Source organism: Balaenoptera physalus, assembly GCF_965194825.1.
Source record: "Balaenoptera physalus genome assembly, chromosome: 2".
NCBI classification, from domain to species: domain Eukaryota; kingdom Metazoa; phylum Chordata; class Mammalia; order Artiodactyla; family Balaenopteridae; genus Balaenoptera; species Balaenoptera physalus.
Window position 1 is genome coordinate 59,937,827 of NC_138883.1, and position 21,325 is coordinate 59,959,151.

The following is a 21,325-nucleotide window of genomic DNA, read 5'->3' on the forward strand; positions in this document are numbered from 1 at the left end:
ACAATGGAGAAAAGACGGTATCTTCAATAAATGGTGCTGGGAAAACTGGACAGCTACATGTAAAAGAATGAAATTAGAACATCCTCTACTACTGTATACAAAAATAAACTCAAAATGGATTAAAGACCTAAATGTAAGACTGGATACTATAAAACTCCTAGAGGAAAACATAGGCAGAACACTCTTTGACATAAATCACAACAGTATTTTGGGGGATCTGTTTCCTAGAGATGAAAATGGAAACAAAACCAAAAATAAACAAATGGGACCTAATTAAACTAAAATGCTTTGCACAGCAAAGGAAACCATAAGCAAAACAAAAAGACAACCTACGGAATGGGAGAAAATATTTGTGGATGATACAACTGACAAGGGATTGATTTCCAAAATATACAAACAGCCCATACAGCTCAATATCAAAAAAGCAAACAACCCAATCAAAAAACTGAGTGGAAGACCTAAATAGGCATTTCTCCAAAGAAGACATATGGATGGCCAAGAAGCACATGAAAAGATGTTCAATGTTGCTAATTATTAGAGAAATTCAAATCAGAAGTACAATGAGTTATCACCTCACATCAGTCAGAATGGTTATCATCAAAAACTCTACAAACAATAAATGCTGGAGAGGGTGTGGAGAAAAGGGAACCCTCTTATACTGTGGGTAGAAATGTAAACTGATGCAGCCACTATGGAGAACAGTATGGAGGTTTCTGAAAAAAACTAAAAATAGAACTACCATATGATCCAACAATCCCATTCCTGGGCATATATTGGGAGAAAACTATAATTTGAAAAGATACAGGCACCCCAATGTTCATAGCAGCAATATTTACAAATAGCCAAGACATAGAAGCAACCTAAATGTCCATCGACAGATGACGAGATAAAGAAGATGGTATGTATATACAATGGACTATTACTCAGACATAAAAAAGAATGAAATAATGCCATTTGCAGCAACATTGATGGACCTAGAGATTATCATATTAAATGAAGTCAGAGAAAGACAAATATCATATGATATCACTTATATGTGGAGTCTCAAAAATGATACAGATGAACTTATTTACAAAACAGAAGTAGACTCACAGACATAGAAAACAAATTTATGGTTACCAAAGGGGAAAGCGGGGGAGAGATAAATTAGGAATTTGGGATTAACAGTTATACACTACTGTATATAAAATGGATAAACAACAAGGTCCTAATGTATAGCACAGGGAACTATATTCAATACCTTATAATAACCTAATATAGAAAAGAATCTGAAAAAGAATATACATATATTCTTATACATATATATATTCAGTTATATATGTATAACTGAATCACTTTGCTGTACACCTGAAACATTGTAAATCAACAATACTTCAATTTAAAAAAGTACATTAGATACAGATATGACTTTCTTACAATTATTAATAAATTAATAAACAGAATTTTAATTCAAATAAAATAATGAATAGTTTTCATATTTAACTGTACTTGGGAAATTCATTATTTAAATAAGCTCAGTTTGGAGTCCTTTTGTAAAATAGTTATTAATATTGTAATATAAATAATTGTTCCCTAATTTATCTGTTTTGTAAATTCTTATGTCAGGATATTAGCTTTTTGTAAATGTGGTTATCTCAAGCCTCAGCTTTTCACAAATACTTATTCAAGATCAGTGATTCATTTTCCTTATGCACTCTTTCTAAATAAGTCAAGTTTTCATTTGTTATTGCCTAAAAGAGTTGTTGAAATTATCTGAAAATATTGGCTATTTTAGCTATTTCTCCAATATTGAGAATATAGAGTCTGTGGTTTTATCTGAATCCCTCTTTCAGTATCCTTTTTTTTTTTTTTTTTAGTATTTATTTATTTATTTATTTATTTATTTGGCTGTGTCGGGTCTTAGTTGTAGCACTCGGGATCTTTGTTGCGTCGTGCGGGATCTTCCGTTGCCCCGTGCGGGCTCTTCGTTGGGGCTCGGAGGCTCTAGAGCGCGCGGGCTTAGTTGTCCTGCAGCATGTGAGATCTTAGTTCCCCAACCAGGGATCAAATCCGAGTCCCCCAGCACTGGAAGACGGATTCTTAAACAAACACTGCACCACCAGGGAAGTCCCTAGTATACTTTTTTTAAAACAAACTTTGCATGACCCCAGCTTGTTTTTCATTTAATTAATAGTGAAATGTTTTGAAGTACTTATATAGTAAGACATCTTTTTTCTGAAACTTAAAGGAATTTCTTAACATTTTTATAAAAGTCCCTCAAAACTAGTTATAATTGCATAAATGCCCTGTTCTCATTTGACTATCTACCAAGTTATTCATATTTAGAAATTCTCCCAGCATCACTATATGAAATGATAAATAAATTCTACTAAAATGATATTCAGAATGCCCTGAAGTTTCTATAAATAAGCTCTAAACTATTTTTATATATCTATATTTTGAATACTGTATTTCTGGGTCTGATATTGTTTTCTTTTAGTCTCTCTTCTTTCCAATTATTCATCTGCTTTTTCACAAATATTCCCTTAGGATCTAACAAGCTTAGAACAAAATAATTTCCTCTAGCCTTTGAAAATCTAGGTCTCTAATGTTTGCAGTCACGAAAATCATCACATCACGTTTCTTATTTAGAAAAGGGTTAGAATCTAAAGTCTATATTCTGGTTGAGGATGTTGATCAAGTAAAGAACTCATATTTTCTAGAATATTAAGAGAAATAACATATAGTTCTTCTGGAAATTCAAGATAATCAACCAATACCAGTGAAATGTGTTTCCTTCTGAGTTTGCAACATTGTTGATCTCTTCTTGTGAAAGTTTTTCTGTCATTCTAGGATTTGATTGTTTCTGTATTATTGGCCAATATTTGTTGAGTTTCTAATCTGTCCATCATAGAGACATCAGAATGGAGATGTGGGAAAGTCATGTTATATAATTCTTTACTTAAAATATTATCCACTTGTTTTTAATCATAGGAGTTGCTAGATACCTGGACATCTAGATCTAGAAGTATCCTCTGATACTCTGCTCTCTTCTGTTGCCCTCTGTTGATCTCCCAGAATTGAGAGACTTGAGGAAGAAAGCTGAAAACTTTTTACATTGTTTTTGCTTGAGTTTCCTTATTATCTTGTACAGTTAAAGAAAACCCTTGTTATCATAGCTCTTCTTGGGGGGAGGAGCTATAGATCTAGAATAAAATATCTTTCAAGAATCAAGACAATTTTAAATTACCTTAGCTTAGGTTTCTAAGAACACCATTCAGATATAGCTATATTGGGAAGGTGTAAATGAACTGAGTGCAAATAAGAAAAAATTCTCACCTAACAGAACAGGAAGTCAATGAACATCATCTAAAATAGGTTACTCAAAGAAGAATATAAATATTTTATTTAGAAAATAGAGATAAACACTAAAGGAAATTTTCTTTAAAAAATAAAGGAAATTATTGTCCCTGGGACAGAGGTAGAAGTAGAAACGGACAGAGGGAACAGCAATTGCTTTTGTTAAAACAAAACAAAACAAAACAAAACCTTAGCACTATTTATATTTTTAACCTGTTTACGTATAATAGTTTGATTAAAACTTATTGTAAGATACCTTGAGATCTCCTTGAAACATCCATATATAGCCAATCATTCTTTGTCCCTTGGGATTTTATTTTATGATATTAAGATCTACTAAATCCCAGAGTAAACCAGAAATTGATAAAAGGGTGATTGATAAAGTTGTTGTTGATTATTGAGTATTTTGAGAACTATGGATTCCTGGATGTTTCATGTGATTTGCACTTTTAAAAATAGATTATGTTTAACGTATGGACACCAAGCAGGGAAAGTGGTGGGGTGGAGGGGTGGTGGTGTGATGAATTGGGAGATTGGGATTGACGTATATACACTAATATGTATAAAATAGATAACTAATAAGAACCTGCTGTATAAAAAATTTTAAAAATAGATTATATTTTAAAAAGAAATCATATTATAGATATTTTTATACTAACCTGGCTGACTGTATCCGTTTTTCAACATCATATCTTCCGTATTATCTGTGGGGTAATACTCAACTGAAAATTCTTCTCTTTTATCATTTTCACCTCCATTATTTTCATCCAGTGTCTCTTTGGGAGATGGCAATTCTGTCTCCTTTAGAATGTTCTGGAAGTTCCAGGGGTTGTCAAAAGTATACAAGAACTTTTTAAAATACGGTAAAGTATCAGAATCATCTGTTTTCTCTAAGACCATTTTCTTGCCTATTTGATTTTCAGTTTCCATAATTTTTGTTATTTTTATTTCTTGTTCCTTATCAGTGTCAAATTCACTTGTTGGAGGATGTCCATGTTTATCTCCCCCACCTTCTTCTTCATTTTTTCCATCATCTGATATAATTTTATCTTCATTAGCATATGCAAATCCTAGCATAGCAAAACCAAAATCAAACCAACTTGGCTTGAGAATTGAGCTATCATTAGTGATTGTGTCTTCTTTTTCTGTTAATATTTCTGTACATGGAACGGTGGGTTCTTCCTCAGAGGATATGGAACTAGGAACATCTTGTAATGGTGGGTTGCTTTCTTTGGACAATAATTCAAGCCCTGTATCCTCACCCCCAAAACCAAAATAACTTGTAAATCCACCACCAAACCAACCAGTGTCTTGAGGATCGAGGATGTGCTCTGACTCAGACACTAGTTCAGACTCTTTCTTTGGCACTGAATCAAATTCTGATTCAAGTTCTTGCTTATGTTCTGTTTGGGGCTCACCATTGTTTAATCCCTCTGGGTCATTCTCATCTTCCACTGGTATTTTTCTACTTCGAAATGAGCTTTCTTCTAGAGGTTCAGTAACTGATTCAAAAGTCTTTTCTCCAGCTTGGTCCTTTCCAAATCCAAACCATCCTTTCACTTCAGGAATGGCTGAGGATGGTGGGACATGATCCCCTTCTGGAATAGGATACTGTTCCACATTTCCAGCTTCTACTGCTTCCCAGTCCTTTGATTCACTAGTACTTCTGATATCTTCAGGAGCCTCTGATGCTGGAAATTGGTCTTCAAACAAAGTACTTTCGGAAGTTGAATAAAAGCCAAGGTCTATCTGAAAATCACTTTCATATACTCTAGATTTGGGTTCCTTGTCTTCTTCATATGGATATGTATTTTCACCATTATCACTGTTTAACTCACTATCTTCATTTTCAAATGTGTAGCTTATTCCAAGAAGACAGAGAAAGTCAGATTCCTGAAAGAAAAAAAGTTACGATTGACATTAATATATAAAAACTCCTTGTTTCTCTGAAATCATTTAAAATGGATGAGTATGATTTTCCCAAGGCCACACAACTAGCTCAACAGCAGAACAAAAACTCCTAATCTCAAACACTTGTATCATAACTGACTTTTCAAGGTTAATGATATAAACCTAAATGAAAATCCTCTTGCATTAGGATTTATTTATTATCAAATAATTGAAGAACTTCAGAAGCAGAGGCAATCAAGTATTGAGTATATTCTGCAAATAAACTCTAGTGAACAGGTGTACATGGCCACAAAATCTTGCTCCTGGTAAGGGTACACTGAATGGACATATGCAGCTGTGCAGAGCTTTCAGGGAGGGGAATTTACAGCACATGGTCACAGCTCAGACAAATCAAAGACTCTAAAGCATGAAGGCCTGGTTAGAAGTTGCACTAAAAAAACTTCTTTTTTTTGGCTGCGTTGGGTTGTAGCTGCGGCACGCGGGCTTCTCTCTACTTGTGGCATGCGGGCTCCAGGGCACATGGGCTCTGTAGTTCGCGGCACGCAGGTTGAGCCGCGCGAGCTCAGTGGTTGTAGTGTGTGGGCTCAGTTGCCCCGTGGCATGTGGGATCTTAATCCCCTGACCAGGGATCGGACTGGTGTCCCCTGCATTGGAAGGCAGATTCTTTACCACTGGACCACTGGGGAAGTCCTCTCTTAGACTTCTTTTATTGAGATATTGCATGTAGTCGATGGAAGCAGTGATCCCCTTGCTCATCTCACAAAACAACCAAATCATCAAGAAGAAAAATGGTGAAGCTATTTTTTTGTTTATCTGAAGGTATGAAACAGTGATATACACTGCTCTTTGGATATCACCATTATGAAATGAGACTAAAGCTCAGAATTTTACAAAAAAAAACTTCAGGGCTTCCCTGGTGGCGCAGTGGTTGAGAGTCTGCCTGCCAGTGCAGGGGACACGGGTTCGAGCCCTGGTCTGGGAAGATCCCACATGTCGCGGAGCAACTGGGCCCGTGAGCCACAATTACTGAGCCTGCGCGTCTGGAGCCTGTGCTCCGCAACAAGAGAGGCCGCGATAGTGAGAGGCCCGCGCACTGCGATGAAGAGCGGCCCCCGCTCTCCACAACTAGAGAAAGCCCTCGCACAGAAACGAAGACCCAGCACAGCCAAAAATAAAAATAAATTTAAAAAAAAACAATTAAAAAAAAAATAAACTTCAGAATTGCAATTTTACAGTATTTTTTGGCATTGCAACATAGTAGGTGATTAACAACAGACGCTGGAGCCAAACACTCTGGGTTCAAATCCTAATCCTGCCGTTTACTAGCTCTGTGACCTTGGGCGAATAGGATGACCTTTCTATGCCTCAGTCTCCTCATCTGTAAAATGAGAATAATGACAGTACCTACCTTATAGGGGTGTTGTGAGGATTAAATGAATCAAGTAATTAAAATAGCAACTGTCTCTAGTAAATACTAGCCTAATCTAGCCCAAGGTTACACTACCCCAGATGAGCCAGTCATGCAAGGATAAAAAGGCCCAACCCCTTGCCCCTATTCAGGACAACCCTGAAAGGCCATTCCAGCTTCAAAGCTCCTTATGGAACCACCTGAAACCTTTGTTGCAACCGGATCACAGTTCAACTTCTCTGTCTGCCCAATCCTGCTTTTCCTTGTATTCCCTCACAGGTGCTATTCCCAAGAGTACTCCCTAGTAAACCTCTTGGATGCAAAGATCCATCTTGGAGTCTACTTCCCAGGGAACTTGACCTAAGAATTTGGGCCCTCTAGGGACTTCCCTGGTGGTTCAGTGGGTAAGACTCTGTGCTCCCAACGCAGGGGCCCCGGGTTCGATCCCTGGTGGGGGAACTAGATCCCACATGCATGCTGCAACTAAGACCCGGTGCAGCCTAAATAAAAACATGTTTTTTAAAAAATAAAGAATTTGGGCTTTCTATATGCTTACTATGTGCTCTGCACTGTGCCAGGTGCTGAAATTCTACAGTAAACAATAGAAAAACGTAATTATAAATTGTGATAAGTGCTATGTAGGAAGTAAACAGGAAGCTGTGATTAAGAAGCAGTAATTCCTTTAGAATCATCATGGAAGAGCTCTCTGAGGCACTGATGTTTAAGCTGTGACCTAAAGGATAAGAAGGAACTAACCAGGTGAAGAACTTAGGGGAAGCATTCCGAACAGAGAGAACAGCCCGTTTGGGTTTCTGGGCTAGGAAAGAGCTTGGCATGTTCTAAGAACTATCAATAGGCCAGTGTGGCCAGGAGCATAGTGAGTGTGGGGAGAGTGGCACGTGACAGGGTCAGCAGCGGGGGCAGGAGCAGATCATGTAGAGCCAGGGTAAGGAGTCAGGGCTTGATTCCAGGTTCAATGCAAAGCCATAAAAAGGCTTTAAACCAAGCGAATGACATGATCTGATTTCTTTGTTTTTGTATCTATAAGATCCATTGCTGTCTGGAGAATGAATTGGAAGAGGGCAAAAGTAGGGGCAAGGAGACCCGTTAGAAACCTACTGCAGTGTTCTACTCAAGAGATAATGATGCTTTGAGTCAGAGCTATGGGGAGAGTAAAAATGAAGAGAAGACATATTTTGGAGACAGAACTGATGGGACCAGTAGTTATACAGTGAATAGACAGTTAATCCCAGAATTTGTGCTGGAAAAGAGCCAGATAATAGTTTACTTAACTAGGCAGACTGACTTCACACTGACCTCATGTAAGGTAAATAGGCTTAACCTGGAATGTGAATTAAATGGGCTAATCAAATTCACATATTGAAGAGTCACCTTCTGACTCCCATTCTCATTATCAAGCCCAGCATTATCAAGTTCATTTAAAACTCCAACAGCAAAAGAGGTTTACAGATATGAGACCTAGAGAGTGTGGTGGGAAATAAACTCTGTCCCAGTAGGACAATAACATTAGTAATAATATCTAACACTTACATAGCACTTACTAAGTGCTGTTCTATGTACTTTACATATGCTCATTTTTTGCTCAATAAATCTGTTGAGATAGCACTATATCATAATCATCATCTTCATTTTACAGATGAGAAAAAAGGCACACAAGATCACATGGCAACTAAGTGGCTGAGTCAGGCTTTCAACCCAGTCTACCTCCAGAATCCATGCTCTTAACCACTACACTCTACTGCCTGTTAGTTTTTCAGTAAGCAAAATCCTTGTCATCAATCTCGTCTTACCTGATTTTATTCACATACTCAAACTATTCCTAGAGTGAGTTTTCAGACTATTTTATATATCCACTATATAAGATGTATAACTGATGGGCATTTATACCACAGAAAACTGCTTTAGCCAAAAAATTTTAAATTCAATTAATAACCGATAAAGCAACTATACTCCAATATCAATTAATAAAAATAAATAAATAAATAAAATAAGTAATACATTCATTAAAAAAGAAGAAGAAAAAACTATTGGTAATTGGAAAAGAGAATTCTTGGGTGTTTACAACAACTATTTCTTTTGTTAGAGAAAATAAAATATAAATTTTCTCTAATAAATAAATAAATAAATTCAATTAATAACCGAAATGAGTTTACTCACTTTTGTTGATATTTTAACTTCCTCAGATATGAACACCTGTTCAATCTGGACTGCATCTCTGGGAAAATACCCAAAGTCCTTTCCTTTCTATCAAAATGAAGAATGAAGATTAGCAAGTAAGAGTGATCAAAGCAATAATAGCCATTGAGCCTGATTTTGTTTCATGTCCTTGACTTTCATCTATTTCAAATTACAAACATTAACGGCTTTCATTTACCATCTAAAAGAAAGTCAGTGAAATCATATTCCTTTTGCTACTCGACAGAACAGCATAAATCTGAGGGAACAAAGGGTCAAGCTATAAAATGTCACTTTTTCAGATTTCAGAGGGAAAACCACACATTTTCTTTCTTTTTTCTGTTCTTAATGACCTTTCTTGCCCAGGTGGACCACAGATTTACACTAGTAAACCTGGAATATCAAAAAGCAAGAGAATGGTGACTGTAGCCAAGCAAGATGGAGCTGTGACATATGCAGCATTTTCAGGATGTCAAAATTGGGTAAGATGTTTAAACTCTGAAGGGCTGAGGTGGATTCATCAAGATAGTAAGGATCTATGAGTCTTCCAGGGTGCATTTGGTTCCATACAACTTTTCTGAGGGTACCTTGGTAGCAGAGATCCTCTCAATCCGGTTCAAGTGCATACAAGATGTCCCCCAAGAGTGAAGGCTTCACATAACCACTCTCAGCCCATTTCCCATCCCTGTCAAGGTTTAAAGAGCATATTTCTTTTGGCCTTTTGATTCAGCACCATTATACCTCAACTGTGATTCTTCCAGCTCTCCAGTTGCTGCAATTATTTGGAAACCGAAGGAATGAACTCCACAGTGTGGCTTCTTTTTCTTGGCCATGCCAGTGGGGCTTAGTTCCCTGGCCAGGGATTGAACCCGGGCCCTCTGGCAATGAAAACCCAGAGTCCTAACCACACAGTGTGGCTTCGTAAACAGTTATCTGCCTGGACTAGACACCTAAGGCACAAAACCAAGTGTGCTTGAAACTTCACCCTGGCTCCACACATTACATGCTGCTTTTGTGTGGAACTATCATTTTCACACACAGTAAACAAGAAAGAATGCTTTCTTTTCCTCTTATGATACTTACTGTGTCATTTTCCTTATAGTTGCATTGGATACCTCCCATGCATTCAAGACAGAGAAATGGCATGTTTAAGGCACCATAAGCAGTAAGAAGCCTTGGGAGCTGCAAAGTCCAGGTAAACAATTCTGGCCAACAACAGTCTGAGGTTCAGTCATGTAGCCCCTCATGCTAAAAAGCAGGATAGACCCAAATAGAATCTGCTCCTTCAAATAAAGATCACAGAGGCTACACAGGGAAGAGATCTTATGCATACGCGATATGGAAATGATGTAGGTATCAGGTTGGTCATGCTTGTTCAGCTTGGGAGTAAAATCACTTGTCATGGCATCTTTTCATTCTAAAGCATGATATAATCTAAGATACAAACCTATATTCAGCTGAAAATATTAATCATTAATTTTTCTATGTTGTATATTCAGAGAGGTGATTCAGGCGTCTAGGCATTTCAGTGTAATAGGACTTTGGGCCAAATAGTAGTCTCTCTCAGTTATTCTTTTCCTCCATGAAAAATTCATATACCTCACTTCCCTAGGTTACTAATCTTTCTGAGGATCTCTTCAATAGCAACTCAGTCCTTTATTTGCTCAGAAAGTCATGTCTTTTTTTTTTTTTTTTTTTTGGCCAAGTAGGATCTTAGTTCCCCAACCAGGGAATGAAACTGCACCCTCGGCAATGAAAGCGCAGAGTTCTAACCATTGGACAACCAGGGAATTCCCAAGACATGTCTTTTAATCTGATTAACTAAAACTTCCCAGTCTCTCTTAAACTTGGCCATTGGTAGCACCAAGGGATAGCTGGGGTTACCTAGTCATCCCATAATCTCCATTGGCCCCTCTGAAGTCTCTCCAAATAAATATAAAACCTAAGTTCAAAAACTATGCATGCTGTGTAAAAGTAATTTCAAGGCACTCTTAAACCTTCATCCCAACCAGACTGGCTTCCCCAAAGCTACTTTTTATAGAAATTCTGGAACCAACACTGAACATGACCATTTTTTTGTTTGTTTGTTTAAATATGTTAAGGGTTTTTAATATATATATAAAGTACTTTTAAATTCTTAAAGTTCCTTTAGAGATGAACACCAGGCATCCTTGTGCAAGCTAGTCATTTATTCTGTATTCAATTTGTAAGATTAGATACTTACACTTCCTGCCCACAAATCTTCCCTTTCTCCTGCGAGTTTAACATAAACGGATATCTCTTCTCCCTTAGTGAAGTTGAGGTATCGACAGTCAGGTCCTCTGTAATCTCTTATGGCTAAGACTCTGCTTATTAAAGCTATGTAAACATGCAGAGAAAAACACACAGTAGAGAAGGGAAGGAAAAGATAATTAGTTTTCTTCTGGCACCTACTATACTCCAGGCATCATGGTAAGCTCTTTTATACCTTTTATTACTGCTATTATTAAATCCTCAAAACAGACCTATGAGGTAAATAATCTCATCTCAGACTAAAAAATGAGCCTTTAATTAACTATCAAAGAGTTGGTCACACACCTGATAAATGGTGGAGCCAGATTTGAACTGAAGTTCTTTTCACTGCAACATCCGCCTTCTGTATTCTGAGTTTTCTTTCTGTTTTTTCCTAAGCCTTTCTAAAAACCCATCAGTCTCTCTTCACGGACAACTCATATCCTACGTCCGCTATAAGACAACCCTAATTGGTCCAGCCTACTCTGCCGCTTCTCTGAATTTCAATATTATCTATTATCCTCATGTTGTATTACTATTTACTGTTTCATATTGACCTGTCTTGTCATCATTCACTAGAATGAAAATCCCTGGAGGACAAGAAACTTATCTTACATTTCATTGTATCCCTCTTAGATACACACCCCTCATCCCCCAGACCCAGCACATAATAGGCCCTTAATAACTATGAATGACCATAACCACATATGCTAGATTCAGCCCTTCAGCACATAAAGTAATATACATACCTTATTAACGATTATAATTATACTGGCATATGTAAAACCTTTGCATTAAGTCATGCAATTAAAGTTAAAAAACTTTTATCAATTACTATAAATTTGAATGTTCTCTTTCTTTCCATGTTATGTGCCTAGCCCTAGGAAACTAAAATGAGGTTGTAAAGAAGGAAAGAAAAATTGTTATAATAATATTATTATAAAACATCATCTAGTAAACATTCTCTATATATTAAACTATGTATCCAAATGATTAAGGAAAATGTTTACACATAAAAAATTTACTTTTAAATCATTTATGTTCATACTAATAATATTTTGCATTTTTAATTACGTGTTGCAAATTCAAAGTAATTCTCACATACTGGAGGGATAGAACAATATAAAGCAATTCTAATATACTGGGATGCTATTCATTTTGTACCATAATGCCAATTTCAGAAAATAAGTTCTTAAGCAATAAAATGAAAATTAATTTCTCTTTGTAGAAGAGGAAGTTTAATATTCAAAGATATAAATAAAATTATGTACTCTTAACACTGATTTCAGTATTTTTGCATAATAAGGGAACACAGAAATAATTAATGTTTGATAAAGTTTACACAATAAATCATGACGGTTTGAAATAAAAACAGTCTTAGAAAACTCATGAGAATCAGAAACTTCTGATTATGAAATAGAAACTAAAAAATGTAAGGGCTTCATAAAAATAACTATCAAATGGCTTGATATCTTTTTTAATACAAATCAATTACACTTATCTTAAAAAATAGTAAAAGTGCTAATTAGTTTTTGAGATCTGGATTAATATCCTTAAAATTTCTTATATATTTATATATCAGGCTGATCTTTGCCCCTTTGTATATTTACATTAAAAACTGTCACAAAATACTTTGCTTCCAGCATTTCTTTTTTATAGTGTACTATACCTTATAATTATAAATATTTCTCAATGATATTAATGTTCATTTTTATCATACATGTCCACAATAACGTTTTATATCATTTCAGAGCCTCATTTTAAGAGGAAAAGAAGGAAAAAAAAGAAAAGCGACTTACTTTCACATTCCAAGTCACCACATTTTTTTAAGTCTGCCAGCAGTTTTGTGCCCTCCAGACACTTTGTCAGAGAAATAACGAGAAGGAGGATTCTGTGAACTCCAAGATCCGCCATGCTAAAACAAGCAGGAATCCCAAACAAGGTTTAAACCAGTTGTTTAGGCGCCAGATATGCCAGCCAAAACAGGAGACACCCCTCACTCTTTACTAAATATAAGAGGAAAAGTTTTGGGGTTTTTAAATCCCTTGATAACTACCTTTTTCTATTGGTGTTTAGGCTTAACTTGAGGGACAAACACTCTCTGTTCTCAATCTGCAGTATCAGCAGTGTCAGGTGTCCAGATTATACATAAGGGTTTAATAATTAACAGGGATTTTTAGTTGGAGTCATGTTTTATAAAGCCAGTGCAGTAAAACTCTCTTGCTTAAAGGCACCTTGCATTCCACAGAACAATTCTTAAAGAGGCCTCCATAAAAAGGTAGTTCATCTCCTTCTGTTAAAGTCTTCAGGTAGATCAGTCGATAAGTTCATAGTATTTGCTGCATGCAAATACCAGCGTCAGTGGGGATATAGTTATATGTAGAAGCAATAATAATTTATGTTAAAAGCATGGTTTGGGATTATCATGATGAAAGTTATTTGAAAAAAATATCCCATGTTCGTATTTTAACAACCTTCAGTGTTACTATGAAGTTGAAATTTATATTTAGTTAAGATAGTTAAAACGTATTAAGTACTTATTATGTTGCAGGTACTGTCAAACAATTACGTGATCTGATTTTACTCTCACATCAACTCTCTGAGGTAGGTAATATTATCATCCCCATTTTTGCATTATGAGGAAACAGAGGTACATAGAAATGGGTTAAATCACTTGCCCAATGTCACATATTGAGTGGAGAAGAAATTAAAACCTAGGCTCTGTGACTCCTCCTACCCACAACCACTATGCTTTACCACCAAGAATCAAGTCATCTGCCACAGAAAGATGTCTACTCCGTCTGCAACAATACCATTCCGGAAACAGAAGGTACAATATCATTTTATGTATTTAAATTCATATGCATATTTCTGTATATAGAGAGAGATGTCTGAAAGAATCCTCCCCCATATGGCGGGAATATATCGTGTGAGTTCCAGTTGTGTTCACTTTCTTCTTTGTATTTTTCTCTATTGTTTGACTTTCTTTTTAAAAATCAGTGAGCATATATAATTTTAAAATAACAATAAGGTTTTGAAAATCAAATTATTTGAAAGATAGTGTCACTTAAAAGGGATCAAATCCCTATACTGGGAATTTTTGTGTAAAACACTAGATCGCAGTAGATTTTTGGAAACCAAAGTTGTCCTATTTCAATCTCAGGAAAATATTTTTCTAAGCCCTTCTTTGCTGTACCTTTTCCCAGTGTCTGGGCATGCCAGGGTATACGTACTTTGCAGAATGCAGCACTTGAATGACACCACGCTCCCCTCTAGTGCCTGAGCAAGCTAATATGAAAGACTGTTGCTTTCAAAGTCCTAAAAAAAAAAGACGTGTGTTTTCTATTTGTTTGTTTTCCAGAACCGATAATTAGTAGGAAGCCTGCTCTCTGAGATCAAAGGTTTTTACATCCTCAGAAAGAATCTGATAGAGCATGGATTTGAGGATCCTTTGGTTTACAATCAGAGCGCTGCATAACTGTACGCGTGCACACTCAAAAAGGTGTAGGTTGAATACTTTTGCAAATCTATAAACTATGTTTTCAAAGACATTGAAGAACAATTAGCTCTTCAGCTTCAAATTTTGGCACAGAATTATTTACATAATCTATAATATCAAATCAAGAGTATTTAATAACTGGGACTTCCCTGGTGGCTCAATGGTTAAGACTCTGAGCTCCCAATGCAGGGGCCCAGGTTCAATCCCTGGTCAGGGAACTAGATCCCACAGGCATGCCGCAACTAAGGAGCCCTCAAGCCGAAACTAAGGAGCCTGCCTGCTGCAACTAAGACCCGGTGCAACCAAATAAATAAATATTTTTTAAAAAGAATATTTAATAATTAATGTACTTCATCATTTTTGTATTCAATATTAAAGATGTTATGGCTAAATTCTGAACTAGTTAATTTAATTGTGTTCTAAGTTAAGAGAGAGAAGAACCCAGATAAATTTAAATTTGCCTGTTCATTTGAGTCCAGAAAAACAAGAGAACAATCCTTGCCTAAGATACCAGCTTGGAGAGATTTGCTCCTGCTAGAAATGCTCCCACTTTCTTGCTACTTAATGCACTCAAATGATCTCATTTTATGTTCAGATCATTACTTAAATATATTTTAATAGGATATCTGAAAATGTGGTAGCACAGTGTCAACTATCTCTAACAGATCCAGATGAAGAGGTGGTACATGAAAGGGATAAGAACATTTAGTTTAAAGAAACCAAAGCATCAGGAATTCCCTGGTGGTCCAGTTGTTAGAACTCTGCGCTTCCATTGCAGGGAGCGTGGGTTTGATCCCTGGTCGGGGAACTAAGATCCTGCAGGCTGCTGCGGTGTGGCCAAAAAAACCCCAAAGTATCAATTTTCACCATAAAAACAGTCGTATTGACTTAGCCAGACATTATATAATGGCTGATGCATTTTGCAACTCAAGTGTTGTGTCAATATTAAAATATACTACTACTGCTGAGGAATGGTAAGACTCAGGAATACTGATTTGGAAAGCCTATGGCTTTCTTCAGAAACCACATAGGAGGTAAGAGTACCTACTGCACAGAGCTAAAGAATTAATCATCAAAGCCACACATGTTCAGTATCTTAGAGGTAATGTCACAAAGCAACCCTTTCCATGAGTATATACAGACAGAAGCATGAATGCTGCACTTCTACTGCTTGGCGATGTTATTTCTGATACGATATAGTACGATCTTTTCTCTTAGTACCTCAGATTTCCTAAAGTGGGAACATATTTCTTCAATCAGCTGCCTGTTACTTTGGCAGTTTACAAGATAGAGAAACTTGATTACAGTGGTGCCATCTTATCCACGGTTTCACTTTCCATGGTTTCTGGTACCTGAGGTCTGAAAACATTACATTGAAAATTCTGGAAATAAATGAGTCACAAGTTTTAAATTGTGCACCGTTCTGAGTAGTGTTGATGAAATCTCATGCTGTCCTGCTCCCTCCTGCTTGGTCATGAATTATCCCTTTGTCCAGCATGCCCCGCCCGTCAGTCACTTAGTAGCCGCCTTGGTTGCTAGATCGGCTATCAAGGTATCACAGTGTTTGTGTTCAAGTAGCCCTTGGTTTACTTTTTTTTTTTTTTTGGAGTATAGTTGATTTACAATGTTGTGTTAGTTTCAGGTGTACACTAAAGTGAATCAGTTATACATAAACATATATCCACTCTTTTTTTAGATTCTTTTTCCATATAGGCCATTACAGAGTATTGAGTAGAGTTCCCTGTGCTATCCAGCAGGTTCGTACTAGTTATCTATTTTATATATAGTAGTGTGTATATGTCAATCTCAGTCTCCAATTTATCCCTCCTTCTCCTTATCCCCTGGTAACCATAAGTTTGTTTTCTACATCTATGACTCTACTTCTGTTTTTTAAATAAGTTCATTTGTACCCCTTTTTTACGATTCCACATATAAGCAATATCATATGATATTTGTCTTTCTGTGTCTGACTTACTTCACTCAGTATGACAATCTCTAGGTCCATCCATGTTGCTGCAAATGGCATTATTTCATTCTTTTTAATGGCTGAGTAATATTCCATTGAATATTACATATGTACCACATCTTCTTTATCCATTCCTCTGTTGATGGACATTTAGGTTACTTCCATGTCCTGGCTATTGTATTGTAAATAGTGCTGCAATGAACATTGGGGTGCATGTATCTTTTCAAATTATGGTTTTCTCCGGGTACATGCCTAGGAGTAGGATTGCTGGGTTATATGGTAGTTTTATTTTTGGTTTTTTAAGGAACCTCCATACTGTTCTCCATAGTGGCTGTATCAATTTATGTTCCCACCAACAGTGCAAGAGGGTTCCTTTTTCTCCACATCCTCTCCAGCATTTATTGTTTATAGATTTTTTGAAGGTGGCCATTCTGACTGGTGTGAGGTGATACCTCACTGTGGTTTTGATTTGCATTTCTCTTATAATTAGTGATGTTGAACATCTTTTCATGTGCTTTTTGGCCCCAAAGTGCAAGAGTAGTGATGCTGGCAATTAGGATATGCCAAAGAGAAGCCGTTAGGTGCTTCCTTTAAGTGAAAGGGGGAAAGTTCTCTACTTAATAAGGGAAGAAAAAACATCATATGCTGAAGTTGTTAAGATCTAAGGTAAGAACGAATCTTCTATCTGTGAAATTGTGCAAAAGGAAAAAGAAATTTGTGCTAGTTTTGCTATCACACCTCAAACTGCAAAAGTTACACCCACAATGTCTGATAAATGCTTAGTTAAGATGAAAAAGGCATTAAATTTGTACAATAATATTGAGAGAGAGACCACATGACTTTTAGTACATTGTATTGTTATAATTGCTCTATTTTATTATTAGTTATTATTGTTAATCTCTTACTGTGCCTACGTTATAAATTAAACTTTATCATAAGTATGTATGTATAGGAAAAAACATAGTATATATAAGGTTCAGCACTATCCATGGTTTCAGGCATCCACTGGGGGTCTTGGAATGTATCCCCCATGGAGAAGCGGGGAGTACTGTAGAAAGTACTTAGGATAAGTTGAACTAATTAAGCTGGGGTGTTTCTTACTAGGGAGGGGGCACTGGAATGGAGCCTTTGGAAACAGTTCCTGTGGTAGACAGGAACACAGTGAGAGACCGGGATCAAACTGGTGTGGAAGATGTGGGGATGGCACCCCACATCCCATCTTCAAGGTAAGACTTTCTGCCCAGCTTCAGGGAGTGCAGTGAGCTGGCAGCCTCCGGCTGGCACCTACTTGCATGTCTGCCTCAGCTACAGAGAGCCACTTTACCCAAGGTCACCCCTTCCTCGGTGATCTAGTGAATCTAGTTAATAAATGACGAGTGAGTACAAAGGCAGGATCATCTCGGCCTAATGTGGGACACTCTGACAGGCATTCCTCACTCTAGAGCTCCCTGTTGGGTTGACTGAAGTTCTGTAAAGCCTGAGTTGGAGTTTGACTTCCCCTTTTTCCCAACCCTGCCTTCTCCCCCTTCCTTTCATAGGTGTTGATCCCTTGAACCCAAAACTCCGTCTCAGTATTTACTTCTAGAGGACCCAACCTCAGACGCTAGTGATCCACAGCTTCAGAAAGAGGAGACGGCAGGACTTGCACATGTTGCCGCTAGTCACTCCATGGCTCTTCTTACTTTTGTTGCTTTTCTGTTGCTAAAGGCCATGTTTTAATTCTGCCCACTTTTCCTCATTCTATCAGTCAGAGTTCTACCAGGAAACAGATGGGTATTCCATTTTGAGGGAGGCACTCTTCAATGACTGAGGAGTTTCTAATGGACTATTAACAAAGGTGTGGGCAGGGTTAAGGAAGACCAGCAGGGGATGTAACACCTCCAGGCATGAAGGAACGGTACCCACAGCCTGGAGCGAACTCTAGGAAAGGACTGCCCAACAGAAACTTGAAGCCTTCAGGGAATTCCCTGGTGGTCCAGTGGTTAGGACTCCGTGCTCCCACTGCAGGGGGCATGGCCTTGGTCAGGAAACTAAGATCCCACAAGCTGTGTGGGTAGCCAAAAAAAAAATTCCTTAAAACTAATCCAGAACATAAAAAAATAAAGTTTCCCAATTCTTAAAAAAAAAAGAAAAAGAAACTTGAAGCCTTCAGTAAAGGAACTCAGTCAAGAGAATATGACTCTTTTTTTCTGATCTCCTGACTGTACCTCCCTGGTATTGTACCATACCCAGTCAGATGCCAGAGAATAAGGGAACCCTTCAAAGCAGTTCTAAAGGTCTGTGCTCTAGGGGCACAGAGCAAAGTGGCAAAGAGTGGGCTGGGAGAAGCAGAAAGAGAATACCCCACATGTTGTCTTTATTCCTTTACTCTCTGTTTCTGAATAATATTATGCAATATCCTCTATATCCAAGATGGTATGTGTGTGATATTTGTTGATCAGGGGACTGAACTGATGAGTCTCATCAGTGGGTAGGAAAGGAATTTAATGTTTGTTGAGTACCAACTTTGTATCAGTGAGCTTAATATTTCACATGCAAATCCCATCTTCCAGGATAGGTATTATTTATTGAATGCCCATGTTGTGTCAGACACTATTCTAGGAGTCAGAGGTACAGGAGTGAACCGGACAAAGTCCTGCGCTCATGGACTTTGTATGCTAGTGAAGGGAGACAGAGAAGAACAAACAAGCAAATAAATGAACAAGAGGACTGCAGTGATAAGTTATGGAAAAGTCGTCATCTGCTTAGATAAAGCTGTCTGGAAAGGCATCTCTGGACAGTGACATTTGATTTAAGATTGGGGAGTAGGAAAGCAGAACATTCTGTGCAGAGGGAAGAATTAACGACAAAGTCGTACTTCATGGTCTGAAGTTTGATTACCAAAGATTTAAAGACAAAAACGAAAGAGGCATATTGAATGCGTTCTAGTATGTCAGAAACAAGGCTCTAAGGTGGAAACTAACTTGGCATATGTAAACAAGAAACACAGAGGCAGGTGGAGAGTGGTCAGAGATGAAGTAGAAGACACAGACAGAGGTTCAATCAGGTAGGGACTTCTGGCTGTGGAAATGAATGTGAGCTTTATTCTAAGTGTAGTGGGAAGCCATAGGAAGTTTTAAGGAAGAGAATGATGTTATTTGTGTTTTTTATCATATAACTTCACTTTTTTGCTTTACTAACTCATTATTCAGGTCTCTTAGGTTAAATCACTTAATGAATACATCACTCAACTTTTTATTGAATGAATAAATGAATGCGTTCATGATGAATAAATGAATTGATTTCTTTTCAAGGGCAAGATTCTTCATGCCCCATTACTAAACAAAGTTCTATCTTCAGCTGTGTAGCTCAATGGCTTCTCTTTCTCTCATTTCAAAAAGAAAGTCAAGTAATCCTTTTGATTAAATTTTCTCTTTGGTAAAACAAATTTTTTGAGAAAAAGAATTGGATCTCCTATTTATCTTTGTCATTGGGTTGATATTAGTAGCAGCAGTAAAAGTCTAAATATCCAGCAAGCAAAGCTATGAAAAGCCTTTGGATTCCCAGATAGCGTGGAGGATGCTTGACAAGTTGCAATAGATGAGTAGGTTAATGAGCAACGGTACGAAAATATTTAGTATCCTACTAATTTCCAATCATCAATAGCATGAATGTCTTTTAAGAACCCATATGGGCCAATTTTATGTACTCTTACACCATATCCTCCAAAATCATCCTCCTTCACTCCCTGCTGCCATCCTCTCCCCATTTATGTACTCTTTCCTTCTTGCCTATTTTAGTGTCCATGTCCCTAAGAACCTCATGAGCTCAAGTTTCTTTAAGAAAAAAAAATAGGGAATTCCCTAGAGGTCCAGTGGTTAGGATTCTACGCTCTCACTGTTGCGGGCCTGGGTTCAATGCCTGGTCAGGGAACTAAGATCCTGCAAGCTGCACAACACGGCCAAAAAAAAAAGAAAAAAAATAAACTGGGCTTCCCTGGTGGCACAGTGGTTGAGAATCTGCCTGCCAATGCAGGGGACATGGGTTCGAGCCCTGGTCTGGGAAGATCCCACATACCGCAGAACAACTAGGCCGTGAGCCACAATTACTGAGCCTGCGCGTCTGGAGCCTGTGCTCCGCAACAAGAGAGGCCGCGATAATGAGAGGCCCGCGCATCGGGATGAAGAGCGGCCCCCACTTGCCGCAACTAGAGAAAGCCCTCGCACAGAAACGAAGACCCAACACAGCCGTAAACAAACAAATAAATAAATAAATAAACCCAAAGTTAAAAAAAAAAAAAAGATGTAACACTCAAGATTTCAGCTTAAAAAGATAATAATTAATTAATTAATTAACTAACTCACAAAAAATCAGCAACTTCATGTTTATGCTTCCCCCAAATAATTAAATTTTAAAAGAAATTATAGAATAAAATTTCTACATAGGAATGAATAGACAGATTCTTTATGATTATTATTTTTTACTTTATCTACTTCTTTCAAAGATATATAGAATAATGGGCCTGATGCTATAATTTTCCTTATTTTTTCTCTCCTCCTTCTTCCAGATTCTCTAGGACATAGAAATAAATGCCCCCTCTGCTAGGACTTGGCAAACTACTTAGCCTCTTGAAGCCTCAAAGTTTTTGTTCATGGAATGAGAGACTTGCACTAATGACTTTCACAAGTCTTACCAGCTCACATGACTCCTGCCATCAGAACATCAGATTGGACTTAGTGAAACTTCTGTTAATGAG

At 37.3% G+C, this 21,325-nt stretch overlaps 1 protein-coding gene across 6 annotated transcripts in view; it reads right to left on the reverse strand.

The window, feature by feature from the left end:
* MIA2 (MIA SH3 domain ER export factor 2) overlaps positions 1–20,829 on the reverse strand; it is a 107,422-nt gene extending 86,593 nt beyond the window's left edge. Inside the window, exons 1-4 of one of the 6 annotated variants that reach the window (XR_014261128.1) lie at positions 12,925–20,829; positions 11,079–11,212; positions 8,837–8,923; positions 3,999–5,232 (exon numbers count right to left, since the gene is read on the reverse strand). Coding sequence is in view for 5 of the 6 variants with exons in the window: in XM_082452058.1 (XP_082308184.1) it covers positions 3,999–5,232; positions 8,837–8,923; positions 11,079–11,212; positions 12,925–13,039 (1,570 nt within the window). In the remaining variant the exon portion in view is untranslated. Of the gene's footprint in view, positions 1–3,998; positions 5,233–8,836; positions 8,924–9,937; positions 10,051–11,078; positions 11,213–12,924 lie in introns of those variants that run through there. The other 5 variants (XM_082452058.1, XM_082452059.1, XM_082452046.1 and 2 more) reach the window with 5 other exon arrangements.
* Positions 20,830–21,325: the final 496 nt, after the last annotated feature.